This window comes from Hyperolius riggenbachi, chromosome 2, assembly GCF_040937935.1.
Source record: "Hyperolius riggenbachi isolate aHypRig1 chromosome 2, aHypRig1.pri, whole genome shotgun sequence".
NCBI classification, from domain to species: Eukaryota; Metazoa; Chordata; class Amphibia; order Anura; family Hyperoliidae; genus Hyperolius; species Hyperolius riggenbachi.
In genome coordinates this window covers 28,808,853-28,828,203 of record NC_090647.1, presented here as the reverse complement: position 1 = coordinate 28,828,203, position 19,351 = coordinate 28,808,853, and the positions used below count along the sequence as shown (strand labels likewise).

The following is a 19,351-nucleotide window of genomic DNA, read 5'->3' as shown; positions in this document are numbered from 1 at the left end:
GCACTAGCTGTACAGTGATGTGGGAGGGTGAATTGTGCTTTTTTACATGAATGACATAACTTTAGGAGAAAGGTAGGCAGGAGAACTATATTGGCAATAAGGAGTTAGGAGACAATAAGGAGTTAGGTTTTTTTTTCCTTTTTCCATTCCATTTTAATATGGTTTCCAAAAATGAAGAAAACACTTACAGACTCAGATCGTACATAAAAATATTTAGGATTTATTATTGTAACCAAACACTCACTTGAGGTTGTGCAGTCTATCCTCTAGTTCTTTATCTTTTTTTGCCAGCTGGTAACAGTTTTCAGTGATGACTGCTTTAGCGATTTTGTCTCCAGCTGTAGTTTCCAGAAATATTTCAAGACATTCATTTTTAGGGCGTGAGTCCGTACGCCATATATCAGAGGATTAAATACTGGTGGGAACACCATAGGCGTTATAGACAGAAGAACATGGACTGTAAGTGACAGCTGGACATTTCCCAGCCTATATCTGATGACAATAAAGAAGATACCCACTAAGAAGATGGAAAAGTTGATTAGGTGCGTCATCAGGGTGTGGAAGGCCTTCTGACGGGACTCTTTAGAGAGTTTTGAGCAGGTAACAAAAATGTTCACGTAGGAAAAGATGGTAACAAGTATAGTAACAACAAAACACATGGATATCCCTGTGGCTGAAACTAATCTGCTAATAGAAGAATCAGAGCAGGACAGCGCAACAAGGGACATATTATCACAAAATATGTTGTTTATTTTATCCCCACAAAGAGTAAGGTTCCACGTTAGGAGAATTCCCGTAAGAGCCAATACAAAAGAGAAGATCCAACATCCAGCGATGAGCTTCATGGTCTTCTCTTTGGTCATCAAAGTGTTGTAGTGCAGAGGGTAACACACGGCCAAATATCGGTCACAAGCCATGATGGTGAAATTTCTCATTTCATACATGGCAAACAAAGCCGTGGCCAAACACTGCATGACACAAAGATCGTACGATATGTGCTTAGTTGACGTGATCAGGTCAACTATTAGCTTTGGAAGAACGGCAGTACTTCCGATAAGTCCATTGAGGACCAGGTTGCCGATGAGAATGTACATGGGTTCATGGAGGCTTGGCTCAGTCAACACCACAAACACAATAGCAACACTTAAAGTCAAAATAAAAAGATAGGCAACAGTTGCCAGGGCACAATACAGATAATGCAATTCTTCCATCTCCACCAGCCCCAGGAACACAAAGGCGCTTGAGTTGACTCGACTTCCCATCTTACTGTTCTTTGTTTTGAATTAATATGAGTCCTTTTCAATAAAAAACAAAAGTGAAAAGAATGTATAATGCTTACATTAGATGAAGTGATAACATTGATTGTAATATATCTTCTGCATCAAATAAAGATGTTCAGCTGTAAGTGAATATTTTTCAGTTTGAAATTAAAGAGTAGCTTCACCTTTGTTTGTTTTTACACAAATCTACATAACAGACATTGGCGGCCCATATGCAATTCACTGTTTCTCCTGACTTTTCTCCCAGGGGATACATTTTCATCCTCTTTCATCCCTTAAAATAACATTTCAGCACTCTGCAATTGAAAAAGTACCAAAAAGTAGGTGGAAGCGTACTATCAAAATTATTTTTGAGAATTTTCTTGCTTGCTGATAGCTTAAAGAGACTCTGAAGCGAGAATAAATCTCGCTTCAGAGCTCATAGTTAGCAGGGGCATGTGTGCTATCGCGCCGCTAAACGGGGGTCCCTTCACCCCCAAACCCCCCACTGCAACACTTGGTCCTGGAATTGGTCATTCCTGGAGGCAGGGCTAACGGCTGCAGCCCTGCCTCCAGTCGCGTCTATCAGCGGCGCATCGCCGCCTCTCCCCCGCCCCTCTCAGTGAAGGAAGACTGAGAGGGGCGGGGGAGAGGCGGAGATACGCGTTGACAGACGCGCGTGGGGCAGGGCTGCGGCGGATAGCCCTGCCCCAACCAGGAAGAGGGGATGCGCTGCACGAAGGGGGATTTGGGGGTGAAGGGACCCCAGTTTAGCGGCGGGATAGCGGCGGTTTAGCAGGGGCACACATGCCCCTGCTATCTATGAGGTCTGAAGTAGGGATGCTCGGAAAATTCCGCGGAATTATAAATTCCGTGATTCCGGCCGGAATTAGGTCAATTCCGATTCCGGTAGTCAAAGCGGAATTCCTATACCTCTCAAACGGAATTCCGCGGAAATTTTATAATTCCGACGGAATTTTCCGGAATAGCATAAAAAATTCTCTCTCTCTCTTCCTCCTCCTCCTCCGAACCCAGGACACAGTGTGTAGTAGGTATCTGTCTGAACCTCTAGACCATGACCCACACTACATGCTAAAGCTGGCCTAGCATAAACCATACTACCATTATGATCAATTCGATAGAAAAAGTAGCATGATTAAGGATTTGTACTTTTTGAAAAGCATGCTTATATACCATAGCTGGGATTTGAACCCAGGACATAGTGTGTAGTAGGTATCTGTTTTAACCTCTAGACCATGACCCACACTACATGCTAAAGCTGGCCTAGCATAAACCATACTACCATTATGATCAATTCGATAGAAAAAGTAGCATGATTAAGGATTTGTACTTTTTGAAAAGCATGCTTATATACCATAGCTGGGATTTGAACCCAGGACGCAGTGTGTAGTAGGTAGCTGTCTTAACCTCTAGACCATGACCCACACTACATGCTAAAGCTGGCCTAGCATAAACCATACTACCATTATGATCAATTCGATAGAAAAAGTAGCATGATTAAGGATTTGTACTTTTTGAAAAGCATGCTTATATACCATAGCTGGGATTTGAACCCAGGACGTAGTAGGTATCTGTCTTAACCTCTAGACCATGACCCTTACTACATGCAAAAGCTGGCCTAGCATAAACCATACTACCATTATGATCAATTCGATAGAAAAAGTAGCATGATTAAGGATTTGTACTTTTTAAAAAGCATGCTTATATACCATAGCTGGGATTTGAACCCAGGATGCAGTGTGTAGTAGGTAGCTGTCTTACCCTCTAGACCATCAACCACACTCAGGGCCAGGCTTTAGCATGTAGTGTGGTCAGAGGTGGGACAAGGTTCTTCAGCACCCAAGGCTGAGACAGCAAAGTGCGCCCCCCCATCCCTCCCACCCCAGCTGTCACACACTGATTGCTATTACACTAAGAGGTGCCCCAGGGCCCCCCCCCCCAACACCTTAATCTCTACTTATTTGGCTTGCAGTCGCTGCCATGTATCACCTTTTCTTATTTCTTTCTGCTTCAAACACAATTGGGAATGACAGCTGAATGAATTGTGCACCCCCTCCTACACTGCGCCCTGAGGCTGCAGCCTCTCCAGCCTCTGCCTCAGCCTGGCCCTGAGTGTGGTTCATGGTCTAGTGGGTAAGACAGATACCTACTACCATGCAGTGTGGTTCATGGTCTAGAGGGTAAGACAGATACCTACTACACACTGTGTCCTGGGTTCAAATCCCAGCTATGATATATAAGCATGCTTTTCAAAAAGTACAAATCCTTAATCATGCTACTTTTTTCATCGAATTGATCATAATGGTAGTATGGTTTATGCTAGGCCAGCTTTAGCATGTAGTGTGGGTCATGGTCTAGAGGTTAAGACAGCTACCTACTACACACTATGTCCTGGGTTCAAATCCCAGCTATGGTATATAAGCTGTTTTGAAAATCTGCAATTCCCTACTGCATGATATAAGTGGATGGATGGATGGAAGAGGAGGAGATGCCATTACATATCATCTGATAAAGAGTAACTGTTAGGCATTAAATACAAAATACATTTTCTATTGCAGAGTGTTACATAGCTAAAAAGGATGCTAACAAGGCAATTCAAACGTTTAAAATCAATCTTACTTTTTTTCCTAATAGGTTTTTTTCTCCGCATGCCCCAGGCTCTATAAACGTACCCAGACGCAAAAGAGAAGTGACAATGCATGCTGAATCAGCCTGACTGGCTGAAGCCTCTGTCACTCACCTCTCTGCGCTGTGATTGACCACCTGGTCTCCTCTACACTGCAGTGGTTGCAGCCATTGCTAGAGCGGAGGGAGGGGGGGGGGGGGCAGAGGCTATCTCCTGTCACTGTCCTCTGCCTCCCTCCTCCAGTAGCATGTCCGCTACCTCTCTGCCCGCCTGCCGCATCTGCCGCAACTGCCTTCCCCCTCTTCCCCCGCGCTGAACAATGGGGATGGATAAAGGTGGCGCACACAGACTCACCTAATAAAGGTTCCAGGCACTGCAGTTCCCTTCTATGTTCTCTGCACTACCGCTGGCTGGGAACAGCAGCGCTTGGATCCATTATTAGGTGAGTCTGAGCCTGCTGCATTTATTCTCCCCACTGTGCTCAGAATAAGTGCGGGGATGGAGGGCAATCAGGGAAGGGGGGGGGGGATGGAGGATATTCTACCCTAGGAAACAAGATGGCCACTGCCAGGAGTGGGATAGTTTAGTAAGTAGACCAAAAAATTGATGACATCCAATAGGTGGACAGTGCAATACATCTGTTATGTAAGTGGAGCAAGTATTTATCTACTTACATGTGTATTTTTTAGGGAGGGGGATATTATGGCTAACAGTTGCTATTTAAGGTCACTTTACAACCTGCTTTAACCTTCTAGTAAACTTTCTGAAAGCCATGGCAACGGTGTACAGGTTGGACTTGTTGCATTGGTTCAGAAATCTGCACAAAGCAGAAAGTACAATTTCACACATGTATTGACACACCTATACTCACTAGTTTTACATGAAAATGTTTGTTTCTTTAGAAAAAAAGGGATCCTCTACATTTGTTGGAATGCCAAAGATGTGTATGGATCAGCTGGAGGATTTAAAACTCAGCTTAATAGCAGGTTTTAAGTGAATCTGAGGCAGTGTTGCTCTTAAATTTTCGCCAGTCATTTTCGCATCGAAAATAATATTTTCGATTTCTGAAAAATGTTCATAAAAATTGTATTTTTGCAGCAAAAATGTGAAAAAAATAATTTATTTTAGCGTGAAAATTCACGAAATATGCAAAAAAAATCACAAACGTATTACAAAATTATTTTCAATGCTGTTTTCACTCGAAAGTCAAATTTAACATTATTTTATGAAAATTTATGAGAAAAGAATATCGGAATTTTCGCTCATCACTGGTCGGAGGAAATTCACTTCAGGTCTGATGCTTACCTAAGTAGAGAGAAGGCTCTGAATACTAAGAAGCCTTCCTGTTTCTCCATGTTGCCCATTGTTCTTGCGCCGTGGCCTGCTAAATTTCTCAATCTGTTAGCACTTCGAGAGTCTTCAGGAAGCCTTCAGAAGCACTCGAGCTCCCGAGTACATCCATAATGCGCATGCTCGAGTCCAGGATTACGCATGTGCAGTACTGATGCTCTCATCTTCAGAAATACTTCCCAAGGCTGCTCTAAGACTAACGTAGCACTGTTCCACCTAGCAGGTCAAAGACATTTAACTGGGCATGATGCAGAAACTACGGGCAGCACGGAAAATGGGAAGACTCTCTTGTACCCAGATGCCTAGTTCTTGCGAATGATACATTTATTGGTAGAATGTACCCATGTTGGACTCTACTGCATTGAAGTGAACCTCCGGACTAAAAATCGACTCAGCAGCACTGAAAAGGCTTGGTGTTTCTTTGACAGTTTCACAGCATCAGAACTTTGTTTCTCTTATACAAGCCTCATTTTTAGCTGCACAGAAGAATACTGCCGGGCTTTTTTCCCCTGATGCTGTACAAAGCATGATGGGATTTCTGATTTTGTTGTTCTCGTTCTGCTGTTTTGGTGCAATTTTTTTTTTAACATTTTGAATTTGACATTTGAAGCCTAGCGTGTGCAGCTGGGAGGGTTTATCAGGACACAGGACAGTTGTAACTGTATCTCATGCTCCTTGTCGCCTCCTTTCAACCAAAAAGATGGCTGCCCCCATGACAAAGATGGCAGCCTCCATGAATCACAAACTTTTGCCTGTTCTTTTAAAACAGGGTGGGTAAGAGATTATATTACCTATCTATTCTAATTAACATAACTAATGTAACTTGATGACAGTATGTTTGTTTAGGCTGAAGTTCCCCTTTAAGTAGAAAAATGTTAAAGGACAACTGTAATGAAAGGAATATGGAGGCTGCCATATTTATTTCCTTTTTAACAATACCAGTTGCCTGGCAGCCCGCTGGTCTATTGGGCTGCAGTAGTGTCTGAACCTGAAACAAGCATGCAGATAATTTTGTCAGATCTGACAATGTCAGAAACATCTGATGTGCTTCATGCTTGTTCAGGGGCTATGGCTAAAAGCACTAGAGGCAGAGGATCAGCAGGACAGCCAGGTAACTGGTATGGTTTAAAAACAAATATATGTCAGCCTCCATATCCCTCTCGTTATAGTTGTCCTTTAAAGATATATATATAAATTTTGTATGTACAGTATGTGTTCTGGCCCACAAGATTTATCTTAAAGTGGACCCAAATTAAAAATACAAGATTTCTGAAATAAAATCTATTTTCTAACTTATAATAATAAATAGCAGCCTTTTTTCAGCTGCATGATGACAAATATAAAATATTTTACTTTTATTGTAGGAACCCCTCCCTTCCTTTCATATTGCCGGGACAGAATCCGGCAGACTGGTGGAGTAGGTGGTGTCCAGCAAAGGAGGAATTGCTAATGGCTGCCACCTGTATAACCCTAGTTATGCAAAGAAGAGGGTGAAAAGCATGCACTGAAATGCTCATAGGCTTGAAGGAGTGTTTATTCATCGTTGTATGTGTCAGAGTGCTGCAACTAAATATATTGAATTAAAAAAAAGTTTGGTTTGGGTCCGCTTTAATATGAAGTGCAGCCATTGGTTAAAAAAAGAATGGATACCACTGGTTTAAGGTCTCGTCTATTACCCCACTTTTAGACAATGAACAAAGGGCCTGATCTACTAAAGACAAAAACAGAAATCCTAGGCCATTTATGTGCCCAGTATATATAGGCAGGGGTATATGTGCCCAGTATATGTAGGCAGGGGTATATGTGCCCAGTATATGTAGGCAGAGGTATATGTCCCCAGTATATGTAGGCAGAGGTATATGTCCCCAGTATATGTAGGCAGAGGTTTATGTCCCCAGTATATGTAGGCAGGGGTATATGTGCCCAGTATATGTAGGCAGGGTTATATGTCCCAGTATATGTAGCCAGGTGTATATGTGCCCAGTATATGTAGCCAGGGGTATATGTGCCAGTATATGTAGCCAGGGGTATATGTGCCCAGTAGATGTAGGCAGGTGTATATGTCCCCAGTATATGTAGCCAGGGGTATATGTGCCCAGTATATGTAGGCAGGGGTATATGTGCCCAGTATATGTAGTTGGAAGTATATGTGCCCAGTATATGTAGCCAGGGGTATATGTCCCCAGTATATGTAGGCAGGTGTATATGTGCCCAGTATATGTAGGCAGGGGTATATGTGCCCAGTATATGTAGGCAGGGGTATATGTGCCCAGTATATGTAGCCAGGGGTATATGTCCCCAGTATATGTAGACAGGGGTATATGTGCCCAGTATATGTAGGCAGGGGTATATGTGCCCAGTATATGTAGCCAGGGGTATAATATGTGCCCAGTATATGTAGCCAGGGGTATATGTGCCCAGTAGATGTAGGCAGGTGTATATGTCCCCAGTATATGTAGCCAGGGGTATATGTGCCCAGTATATGTAGGCAGGGGTATATGTGCCCAGTATATGTAGTTCGAGGTATATGTGCCCAGTATATGTAGCCATGGGTATATGTCTCCAGTATATGTAGGCAGGTGTATATGTGCCCAGTATATGTAGGCAGGGATTGTTCATTTCCTATTCTGTCTGCATAATCTTTTGCTATCCTTTTCTATGTCAGATATTTCACCTGTCACAGGTGCCCCTGTTTTAAATGCTGACTTAAAGCGGAACTGTAAACTGCTTAAAAAATAAGCTTCACTTACCTGGGGTTTCTGGCAGCCGCCCTGTTTCCTCGCCATCCTGGACGATCCTCCGTTCCCCCGCCGTTGCTCACTTTTTTTTCCCATAATGGAGGTCGATTTGTAAGTCAACCTCCACTGCGTCCTGGCCACACGTATCCTAGTACACGTTCCTGTAGCCAGACGTGCTCTGCGCAGTACGAGAAAATCTCTATTGCGCCTGCGCAGTATGTGTCCGGCTACATGAAGGTGAACGGGGATGTGCATGGCCAGGGTCGCGCAGGCGCAGTTCCCCGAACTGTGCGAAGTGAAAGTGAGCCACGGCGGGGGACCCGAGCATCGGTGAGTGGCTGCGTGGGAACAGGTCGGACCCAGGTAATTGAAACTCTTATTTTTTAAGCAGTTCTGCTTTAAAGGTTACCCGAAGTGACAGGTGACATGATGAGATTGACATGTGTATGTACAGTGCCTAGCACACTTATAACTATGCTGTGTTCCTTTTTTTCCTTTCTCTGCCTGAAAGAGTTAAATATCCTGTATGCAGGGCCGGATTTGAACTTTTTGCCCCCCAAGGCCCACTATGACCCTCTTCCACCGGACCAACAGCATCCTAAACTCCCCCTCCCCCCCAACACAGCAGGGATTATATTGTAGGGTCCTCTGAGGACAGTTAGTGACATGATGGAAGGGATTAGATTGTAAATTCCTTGGCGGGCGGCACATTTGGTGATTGACAGCCAGCTCAGAGAACACTGGTGCCTGTTTGCTACCCCTTCATCCCCTGAGTGCCAGATCCGGCTGTTGGTAGACACTCACCACCATGTGTAAACTCTGTGTTGCAGGACAAATGTTCGGCACGCTAACTGCTAATGCCACCCTGCTGCCCACAGCCCACCCCTTGCTTTCCTGGTGCCCTAGGCCATGGCCTATGTGGCCTTGCCAGAAATCCGGCCATGCCTGTATGTAAGTGGCTGACTCATTCCTGACTCAGACAGGAAGTGACTACAGTGTGACCCTCACTGATAAGAGATTCCCCTTTTTACCTCTTTCTTGCTCTCAGAAGCCATTTTCTGCTAGGAAAGTGTTTTATAGTTGGAATTTCTTATCAGTGAGGGTCACACTGTAGTCACTTCCTGTCTGAGTCAGGACTGAGTCGGCCACTTACATACCTGATATTTAACTCCTTCAGGCAGAGAAAGAAAAAAAGGAACACAACATAGTTAATTGTGTGCTAGGCACTGTACATACACATGTCTATCTCATCATGTCACATGTCACTTCGGGCATCCTTTAATATCGAGGTCAATATTGTCTGAAATGACATACGCAATGAATGGTGATGTAATGGCCTGGCTGTTCTGCTGATCTATTTAGCACCAGAAATGCAGCTAATCTGGTCAGATTTGACAATAATGTCAGAAACACCTGATATGCTGCATGCTTGTTCAGGGGCTATGGCTAAATGTATTAGAGGATCAGCAGGATAGCCAGGCACCTGGTATTGCTTACAAACGAAATGCATATGGCAGCCTCCACACCCCTCTCACTTCTGGTATCCTTTAAAGGACACATAAAGTGAGTGGGATATGGAGGCTGCCATATTTGTGGAAAAATACGCATTTAATGCACCATTCCTTCTTATATTCACACTTTCCCTCACATCTACATAAGCAGGGGCTAGCTGAATAGCATAATGTGAAAGCAAAAAAATAAATAAACAGCTCTCAGCCTGTGTTGGAAAAGTATGAAAACCTTTATTGACTAAAAAGAGCCAGCATAAACCCAAAGAGGACTTTGTCCCACGCCCCTAAAAACAGGAACTGAAGGACCCCAGAATGCCATCTACAGACGACGCTGTAACTACAGCAGACACACCAGCTGGCCAGCACTCCCACCCAAAAAAACTTCCTGCTGGATCCAGCATAAGAAGGTGCTACTGTCCGTGTCCGATATGTTTCCTGCTGCCACTGCAAAAAGAAAGCCAAGGATGGATCTCACCAGTCTAGTGTTAACATCTGTTGCTGGTCAAAATCAGAATCAGAATCAATTTTATTTGGCCAAGTAAGTTTGCACCTACAAGGAATTTGTCTAGGCAGTTGCTTAACAAACACAAACACAAACAAAAACAATACAAGGGCAGACAGTGTGTATATTACAAGTCAAGGACAGTATGTGAGTATAGTGGCAGTAAGCAATGTGAGAATTGTTCATTTTTCAGTTCTGTGCTGATTACTATCAAGTCCTAGCAGCTCTAACGTGGTTCTGCATTAAGTATGGCTACCGCTTGAGGAAAAAAGCTGTTCCTGTGTCTGGAGGTTTTGGTAGCGTCAGAGGGTCTGGGAGAGTACTTGCACGAAAAGTATCCGCCTAAGTCCAGAGAGTCCACGGCTAGAACACGGTATTGCGTTGCTCCATGCACGTCGCTATGCACTCTACGTGGGTCCTGGGATAGTCCGGTTCCGCCTCCTACCTCTCCTACATGTTTCGCCCAATCACTGGACTTTCTAACGGCACGTCATGGAGACATGGAGACTGAACTAACTAACGCCAGATTCTGAAATGTATACCATGTTTGGGTAAAGAGCAGGTGATTGGTCAGGATGGTCAACAGGATGTTTATGCATTTGATTACTGCATTTCAAAGCTGCACAAATTCACACTAAGGCCCAGTGCACCCGAAAAAAACGCTAGCGGATCTGCAAACGGTAGTGATTTTTGAAGCTGTTTTTCAGAGCGATTCTAGGCATGCTTAGAGAGATTTTCTAAACATGCCTAGCATTTTTTGGAGCGTTTTTGTGTAGCAGATTTTATATTTTGTTACAGTAAACCTGTAACTGAACAGCTTCTGTAACAAAAACGCTTGGAAAACTGCTCTGATCTAGTGTTTTTCAGAGCAGTTTTCCACTTTCCTATACTTAACATTGAGTCAGAATTGCCTCAGATATCTCATAAATGCTACAGGACCAGAGTTTAGGAGGAAAATTAGCCACTCTGGTGTGCACCAGCTCATTAACTAACAGTAGCCAAGCGGTTTTCTCCCCGAAAGGGTTTTAAAAAATGCTCAGAACTGCTCTTGGGGCTTGATTCACTATAACTCAAATATCACACCTTAGATCACACCTTATGAAAAGATATCACACCTTATCAAAAGATATCACACCTTCTCAAAGTTAACCCGCCTTACAGGGGCGTAACTAGAAATCACTGGGCTCCCCTGCAAAACTTTGGATGGGGCCCCCTCCCACCAACTTTGTCCAAGTTTGTATGATTCATTATCTGTGGTTGCGCAGATGTAGTCATTAGAACAATTATGCTGAGAGCAGAAAACTTTTTCTCTCCATGTCCAGACTCCTCCAGCATCCCTACAGGACCCAGCACTGTTGGAGGGGAGAGGCTGGAGGTAGAACAGGCTGTACACAAGACCCTGCTGCACACTGAATAGGGACTGTCTACAAATCTTTGTCTGCAAAACTTTGTATGATTCTTTATCAGTGGCTGAGCAGATGCAGTCATTAGAACAATTGTGCAGAGAGCAGAAAGTTTTCTCTCTCCTTGTTCTGCTCTCTTTTCCCTTGGTTGTCTGTCTCCTAAGGACAGGCCCCCCTGCGGCTTCTGGGCCCTCCTGCGGCTGCATCCCTTGCAGGGTCTATTGTTACGCCCCTGCCGCCTTATCAGAGTAGCTTAGCGAGCGCTACAAACTTACGCCTGCTAATTGGCAATGGCACTCGTCCTGCCCTGAGCCCCTGCTGGTTCGTAACGCTCGCTATGCTACTCTGATAAGGCGTGTTACGTTGATAAGGTGTGATATCTTTGATAAGGTGTGGTATCTTTTCATAAGGTGTGATATTTGAGTTATCACAGTTTAGTGAAACAAGACTTTGGTGTTCACCAGCCCAAAAATAACAGTGACCATCACTACATACAAGCTTGTCCGATGTGTATTTCTCTGTTAAATCGAGATGTATTTCTCAGTACCTCTGCAGTGTCTGTCTCCCAAGAAGAATAGGAAGCTTTCCAACCCTACATGACATATAATACACACAGTACCTGCCATCCAGCAGACAGAGCTCTGCATCTTCCTCCCTCTGTATTTATATGTTTGTCTTACAACTTAATCCCAGAGGAGATGTGTTCCCCAAGCAAAGAGACAAGGCATACAATAGCAATTTAGAATGGAAGTATTCTAGTCTGGAAAAGATTCATATCCATCAGTTTCTTTCAGTAGAAGCCCCCCCCCCCCAAAAAAAAAACAGATTAGGTAGTTGGCTTCTTCTCAAAAATGACCTTAGACCAGAGGTTCCCAAACTTTTTTGGTCAAGGGCCGGGTCAAAGTACTTCAGACTGCCGGGGGGGGGGGGGGGGGGGCAGCACATACAGTGGGTTGCAAAAGTATTCGGCCCCCTTGAAGTTTTCTACATTTTGTCATATTACTGCCACAAACATGAACCAATTTTATTGGAATTCCACACGAAAGAGCAACACAAAGTGGTGCACACGTGAGAAGTGGAACGAAAGCCATACATGATTCCAAACATTTTTTTTACAAGTAAATAACTGCAAAGCGGTGTGTGCATAATTATTCGGCCCCCTTTGATCTGAGTGCAGTCAGTTGCCTATAGACATTGCCTGATGAGTGCTAATGACTAAATAGAGTGCACCTGTGTGTCATCTAATGTCAGTACAAATACAGCTGCTCTGTGAGGGCCTCAGAGGTTGTCTAAGAGAATATTGGGAGCAACAACACCGTGAAGTCCAAAGAACACACAAGACAGGTCAGGGATAAAGTTATTGAGACATTTAAAGCAGGCTTAGGCTACAAAAAGATTTCCAAAGCCTTGAACATCCCACGGAGCACTGTTCAAGCGATCATTCAGAAATGGAAGGAGTATGGCACAACTGCAAACCTACCAAGACAAGGCCATCCACCTAAACTCACAGGCCAACACAAGGAGAGCGCTGATCAGAAAGTTTTATCAAGTGTTTTGTGTTTTTCCTATACTTAACATTGGAGGCAGAAACGCCTCCGAAATCCAAAAAATGCTGCAGCCTGGGAGTTTGCGTTTCAGCTAAAACCGACCTGCTCTGGTGTGCACCAGCCCATTGAAATACATTACCCAATCGTTTCCTCAGCCGCAAGCGTTCCTAAAAACGCAACAGAACCGCTCTGGTGTGCACTAGGCCTCAGTGTACAGCCTAATTTTTATTTTTGGCCTATTTGTGAACTCCACCATGCTAACTAGTTACGCGACCATGCAGCTACGCGAGATTGGGCGGTAACAGGTCTGTAAGGCCCTTAGATATGCGAGTGCTACATGTGCGCTCAACTGAACGGACCAGTGTGGGCGTTTAATTTACGAAAACAATGTTATAGTTATTTATAAAAAAAACTATTTTTTAGAAAAAAAAATGTCAGTGTCATTTACAAAAATTATTTTATTAATGTAGTGTGCACGCGTGCGCTCAACTGAACAGGCCAGCGTGGTGTGTAGCAGTGGGTTCTGTGGAGTATCAGACACAGAGATATGCAATAGTTCAAACACAATACAGTGAAAAATGAGGCACTACAGTAGAACTGTGCTTGTTTCTAATGTGGCACACAATTATAGCAGTAAGCAGTAGTAGTGGGCACAGCGATGTGGAGTGTTGCACACACACAAGAAAAAAAAAAAAAAACAGCAGAAGGATGTAGTAGCCCTCAGAAGGGCTTTTGGGGTGCTTTCACAGCAAGTCAGTCAGCAAGGAACAATAAAACAGGCCTAGCCAACACTTTCCCTATCTCCAGCAAGCTCTGCCCCCAAGCTCTGCCCCTTGCTCTCACTACTGCAGCCAGAGACAGAATGAAGCAGGGGTGGCGCTACTGCGTTTTTATAGGGGGGTGGGGTGTCTGTGAGGGAGTGCAGGCTGATTGGCTGCCACGTGCCTGCTGACTGTGATGTAAGGGGTAAAAGTTTAGCCCAATGATGATGTATGGGGGCGGGTCGAACACGCCATGTGCTCACCGTCTGCCGTGGGAGCGAACAGCTGATCTTTGCCAGGAACTGTCCATCGGCGAACCGTTCGGGCAATTTTTATGTATATGCGTTTTCTTCAGGTGCATTTATGTTCTTTTTTGTGCATTTCTGTTTTGCATTTTTAATGAATATTCATATTGGGCCAATGGAAAAAATATTTTTCAAGTAATTTCCCCCTTTAAAAAAACAAAACAAAACATCACAATGCATGCAAATCGCATTTGTTTTTGATTTCCCATAAGGAAGCACTGAATGTGAATAACATGCGATTCATGTAACGCATACACAAGGAAAGAAAAGGTCCAAATTTTAAATGCACCAAAAAATGCGTTGTGAATTGCATACCAATGCGATTTTTGATGTGTCTCATAGACTTACATCAAATGCTAATTTGCATGTGTGTCCCACTCTGCCATGCAATTTCACATCAGATCAATGGGTCAAATTGATAATTTCCAATCGATTTTCCAATCATTTTTCTGATCACTTCTGGAAAAAAATTGATTGAAAATGTAATAATTTGGAATAAAAAAGTGACTTATTGGACTAATCCACTATACAGTTAGGTAACACCCCACACCTTGAGTACTCACAACACAAAAACACAACAGGCATACATGGGATACAGTTGGTTGGGAAACCCCTAAAAAATAAAGGACAGGCTCACTAAAGAAGTGCCACATTCCAAAGCCTGGAGTAGTAATGTCCTAAACTCAGACACATGATACCATTTATAAATGCTCCTGTACAGAGACCACAGACACAAAGATGGAACATGTGTCATTGAGTGAATCTACCCTTGAGAACAATCCCACCTGACCCACTGTAAAAATTGTCAAGGCTTTAGAGTTCCACAAGCTTAGAGTGACCAGATTTTTGTGGGTCCAACCTGGGACGGGGAGGGGGGCGTGGGGGGCGTGAAAATGGGCGTGGCCATGACATTGTATGGGCGGAGCTAACGTAATGATGTAACAGCGAGGCATAAGAAAGCAGTGTTTACGCCATGATGTGGACAAACGAGACTTTGCATCATGGGTGTGCAGAAACTGTGTGATGCTAATAGTATACCGTAACCACAAAGCAGTAAACATAGCCATCTATGACCATTAAATAATAAATGCAGTAACGGTTACCCCGGACACCAGAAAATAAACGCAATAGGCAACATGTCAGCACAAAATAACCGCAATGCGGGCAACATGTCAGTTTAAAATAAATGCAATGCGGGCAAACATGTCAGTACAAAGTAAACGCAATGCGGGCAAACATGTCAGTACAAAATAAACGCAATGCGGGCAAACATGTCAGTACAAAAGAAACGCAATGCGGGCAACATGTCAGTACAAAAGAAACGCAATGCGGGCAAACATTTCACCAGAAAAGAAACGCAATGCGGGCAAACATTTCACCAGAAAAGAAACGCAATGCGGGCAAACATTTCACCAGAAAAGAAACGCAATGCGGGCAAACATTTCACCAGAAAAGAAACGCAATGCGGGCAAACATTTCACCAGAAAAGAAACGCACTGCGGGCAAACATTTCACCAGAAAAGAAACGCACTGCGGGCAAACATTTCACCGGAAAAGAAACAATTCGGGCAAACATTTCACCGGAAAAGAAACAATGCAGGCAAACATTTCACCGGAAAAGAAACAATGCGGGCAAACATTTCACCGGAAAAGAAACAATGCGGGCAAACATTTCACCTGTAAAAGAAACAATGCGGGCAAACATTTCACCTGTAAAAGAAACAATGCGGGCAAACATTTCACCTGTAAAAGAAACAATGCGGGCAAACATTTCACCTGTAAAAGAAACAATGCGGGCAAACATTTCACCTGTAAAAGAAACAATGTGGGCAAACATTTCACCTGTAAAAGAAACAATGCGGGCAAACCTTTCACCTGGAAAAGAAAGCATTGATTTACTCACCTGGCAGAAGTCTCCGGCCTCTGGCGCGCTGCTCCCGGGACCACCTTCCTCCTGAAGTGTACCGCGCTGACAGCCTGGCAGAGCAGGGCTACGGCAAGATGGCGCCCGAAGCCCTGTACTGGAGACACAAATAGGTCTCCAGTACAGGGCTTCGGCAGCCATCTTGCCGTAGCCCTGCTCTGCTCTGCCGGTGTCGGAAACAGACACCGGAAGAGGAGGCTGGAGAGGCTGCAGGCAATGAACTGGCACGGCGTCTATAGACGCCGCTGCCAGTTCATTGAGGAGAGAGTGGCCAGAGTCCCGAGGCCGGGACGTCCCGCTGCTGAAAGCGGGACGTTTCCCGGGACCTCATTAAGCCTGGGACAGCGGACCCCGAATCCGGGACGCGTCCCGGGCAATCCGGGACGTCTGGTCACTCTACACAAGCTGCCTGTATTGTTTCAGTACTGGTGCCAGCAGGGGCCTGTCCCATGACACATCTGCTGTTCCCCTCTGCATAGAGTTTGGGCATGTGATATCACCAAACTCTCAGCTGACTCAAGCCCCACCCACCTGAGGATGACATTAGGGTTAGGCATAAGGAAAGACTGTAGGAAAGTTCATCCCCTTTCAATACTAAGGTTTTAGTTCTCAGGATATAATAAAAAAAAAAACACGCTGGGCCTTCATTAGGATTTAAAATGATTTAATCGTATCCTCAGTTAAAAAAATACAAAACAGAATCCAAAGTCTCATTATTTACTAAATAGATATGAAGCAAAAATGATGAACCCCTGTTTGAAAAACTTTTTCGGATTGTAAGACGCTTTAAACTATAAGACGCAGCTAGGTTTGGAGGACGAAAACCAAGGGAAAAAATATACTAAACCTCGTGTGTCCATGGTGCAAGGGCGACTTATGGACCTTCTCCCCTCAATTATTATGTCCCCCTTGTGCCTTCCTTGTCCCTCTTGTGTCCCCATGTCCTCCTCTGTCCCTCTGACACAGAAGAGGTGTTCTCCAGTGCCCCCTGTCCCCTGAGGGAGAGAGACGGGACATAGGAAGGGGGACATGGGGAGACAGGGACATCGGAGGACACAGGGAAAGAGGATTGGGCAGCCCCGTTTCTTGCCCCGTGCGGAGCGTGCCGCCGCCCGGGGCGCTGTTGGGAGGGGGGCGCTATAATGGAGGGGGGAGCCGGAGCCGCGGGGAGGGCAGCCCGACCTCTCCCTCCCTCTCCTCTCCCGGGCGCCCTCCGTGCTCCCCCCTCAGATGCAGAGTTCGTGAGCAGCAGGGAAGCGCTGTTTACAACTCACCGGCTGCCTGGCTCCAAGCGCTGCTCTCTCGCCGCTGGTCTCCTCTCTCTGTATACATACTGATACACGCTGCTTCCGGCTACAGGAAGCAGCGTGTATCAGTACGTATACAGAGAGAGAGAGGAGACCAGCGGCGAGAGAGCAGCGCTTGGAGCCAGGCAGCCGGTGAGTTGTAAACAGCGCTTCCCTGCTGCTCACGAACTCTGCATCTGAGGGGGGAGCACGGAGGGCGCCCGGGAGAGGAGAGGGAGGGAGAGGTCGGGCTGCCCTCCCTGCGGCTCCCCCCTCCATTATTGGGGGCATCTACCTATCTAACCTATTCTGGGGGCACCTACCTAATCTAACCTACGCTGGGGGGCAGCTGCTAATCTAACCTACGCTGGGGGGCACCTACCTAATCTAACCTACACTGGGGGGCAGCTACCTATCTAACCTATACTGGGGGCAGCTACCTAATCTAACCTACGCTGGGGGGCAGCTACCTATCTAACCTACACTGGGGGGCACCTACCTAATCTAACCTACGCTGGGGGGCAGCTACCTATCTAACCTACACTGGGGGGCACCTACCTAATCTAACCTACGCTGGGGGGCAGCTACCTATCTAACCTACACTGGGGGGCAGCTACCTATCTAACCTACACTGGGGGGCAGCTACCTAATATAACCAACACTGGGGGGGCAGCTACCTAATCTAACCTATACTGGGGGGCAGCTACCTAATCTAACCTATACTGGGGGGCAGCTACCTATCTAACCTATACTGGGGGGCACCTACCTAACCTATACTGGGGGGCACCTACCTAACCTATACTGGGGGGGCAGCTACCTTATCTAACCTATACTGGGGGGCAGCTACCTAATCTAACCTATTCTGGGGGGCACCTGTCTAATCTAGCCTATACTAGGGGGCACTTACCTAATCTAACCTATACTGAGAGGCACCTACCTATCTAACCTAGGGGGGGGGGGGGGGGCGCAATTTTTACACCCTCGCCCTGGGTGCATTTTAGCCTAGAAACTGCACTGGGATTGGGAATGGGAGACACTGGACACAGGGGGACAGACGGAGAGGGATAGAGAATACAAGGGTGAGGCCGGGGGGACGACTTGGTGCAGTCTGAATATGTATTATTCGGACTATAGAATGTGTCTTAAAAAAATACGGTAAATTCTGATGAACTCCTAATTCAATAGATTGTAGAAGCACCTTAAATAGCAACAATTTAAGGTAATCATTTTCTCTTTGACTTTAACAGTCTCTCACATGGTGATGAAGGAATTTTGGCCTCTTTCTTTTACAGCATTGCACTATTGGCCAATGCAGTCTTCCTTACTACCATCCTTTTTTCCCTCCTTCAATCTTCCCTCCCTTACTTCCTTAAAGCAGACCCAAACTAAACATTTTTTTTAATTCAAAATATTTATTTGCACCACTCTGACACATACAAAGATAAATAAACACTCCTTCAAGCCTATGAGCATTTCAGTGCCTGCTTTTCACCCTTCTCTTTCCATAACTAGGGTTATACAGGTGGCAGCCATTACTTCTGAGCTTAATAGGAGGTTTTAGTTCATGGGTGTGTTTGTCATCAGCTATCCTCCCTCACAGGGGCGTCATCTATGTGACATCTCACACAAGCTGAGATCACCTCCCCTGTGACATCATCAGTAGCAGCCCATTTTGCTTTTTATCTCCTCCACCAGTTTGCCGGATTCTGTCCCGGCAAAATGAAAGAAAGGGAGGGGTTCCTTCAATTAATGTAAAATATTTTATATATGTCATCATGCAGCTGAAAAAAGACTGCTATTTATCATTATAATTTAGAAATTAGATTTTTGTTCTGAAATCTTGTATTTTTCATTTGGATCCACTTTAATTTTCCCCTTCCTTCATTCCTTGGATCCATCCCTTCATATCTTCTTTCCTTTCCCTCCTTCCTTCTTTAGTTCCTTCCCCTTCCTTCCTTCCTCTTTCCCTACACACACACACACACACACACACACACCATACACACACACACACACACACACACACACACGCACACACACCACACACACACACACACACACACACACCATACACACACACACACACACACACACACACGCACACACACCACACACACT

General features: G+C 45.0%; 1 protein-coding gene across 1 annotated transcript; it reads right to left on the bottom strand.

Moving 5' to 3' along the window:
* Window positions 1–266: 266 nt before the first annotated feature.
* Window positions 267–12,066, bottom strand: LOC137544722 (olfactory receptor 4B13-like). The gene is made up of 2 exons (XM_068265815.1): window positions 12,030–12,066; window positions 267–1,295 (listed from the first exon to the last, which is right to left on the bottom strand). Exon 2 carries the CDS (start codon window positions 1,260–1,262, stop codon window positions 267–269), a length of 996 nt encoding a protein of 331 aa, XP_068121916.1. The 5' UTR covers window positions 1,263–1,295; window positions 12,030–12,066.
* Window positions 12,067–19,351: the final 7,285 nt, after the last annotated feature.

Excerpts from the sequence above, each read along its gene's own strand:
- LOC137544722 (XM_068265815.1), bottom strand. The coding sequence starts at position 1,262 with ATGGGAAGTCGAGTCAACTCAAGCGCCTTTGTGTTCCTGGGGCTGGTG.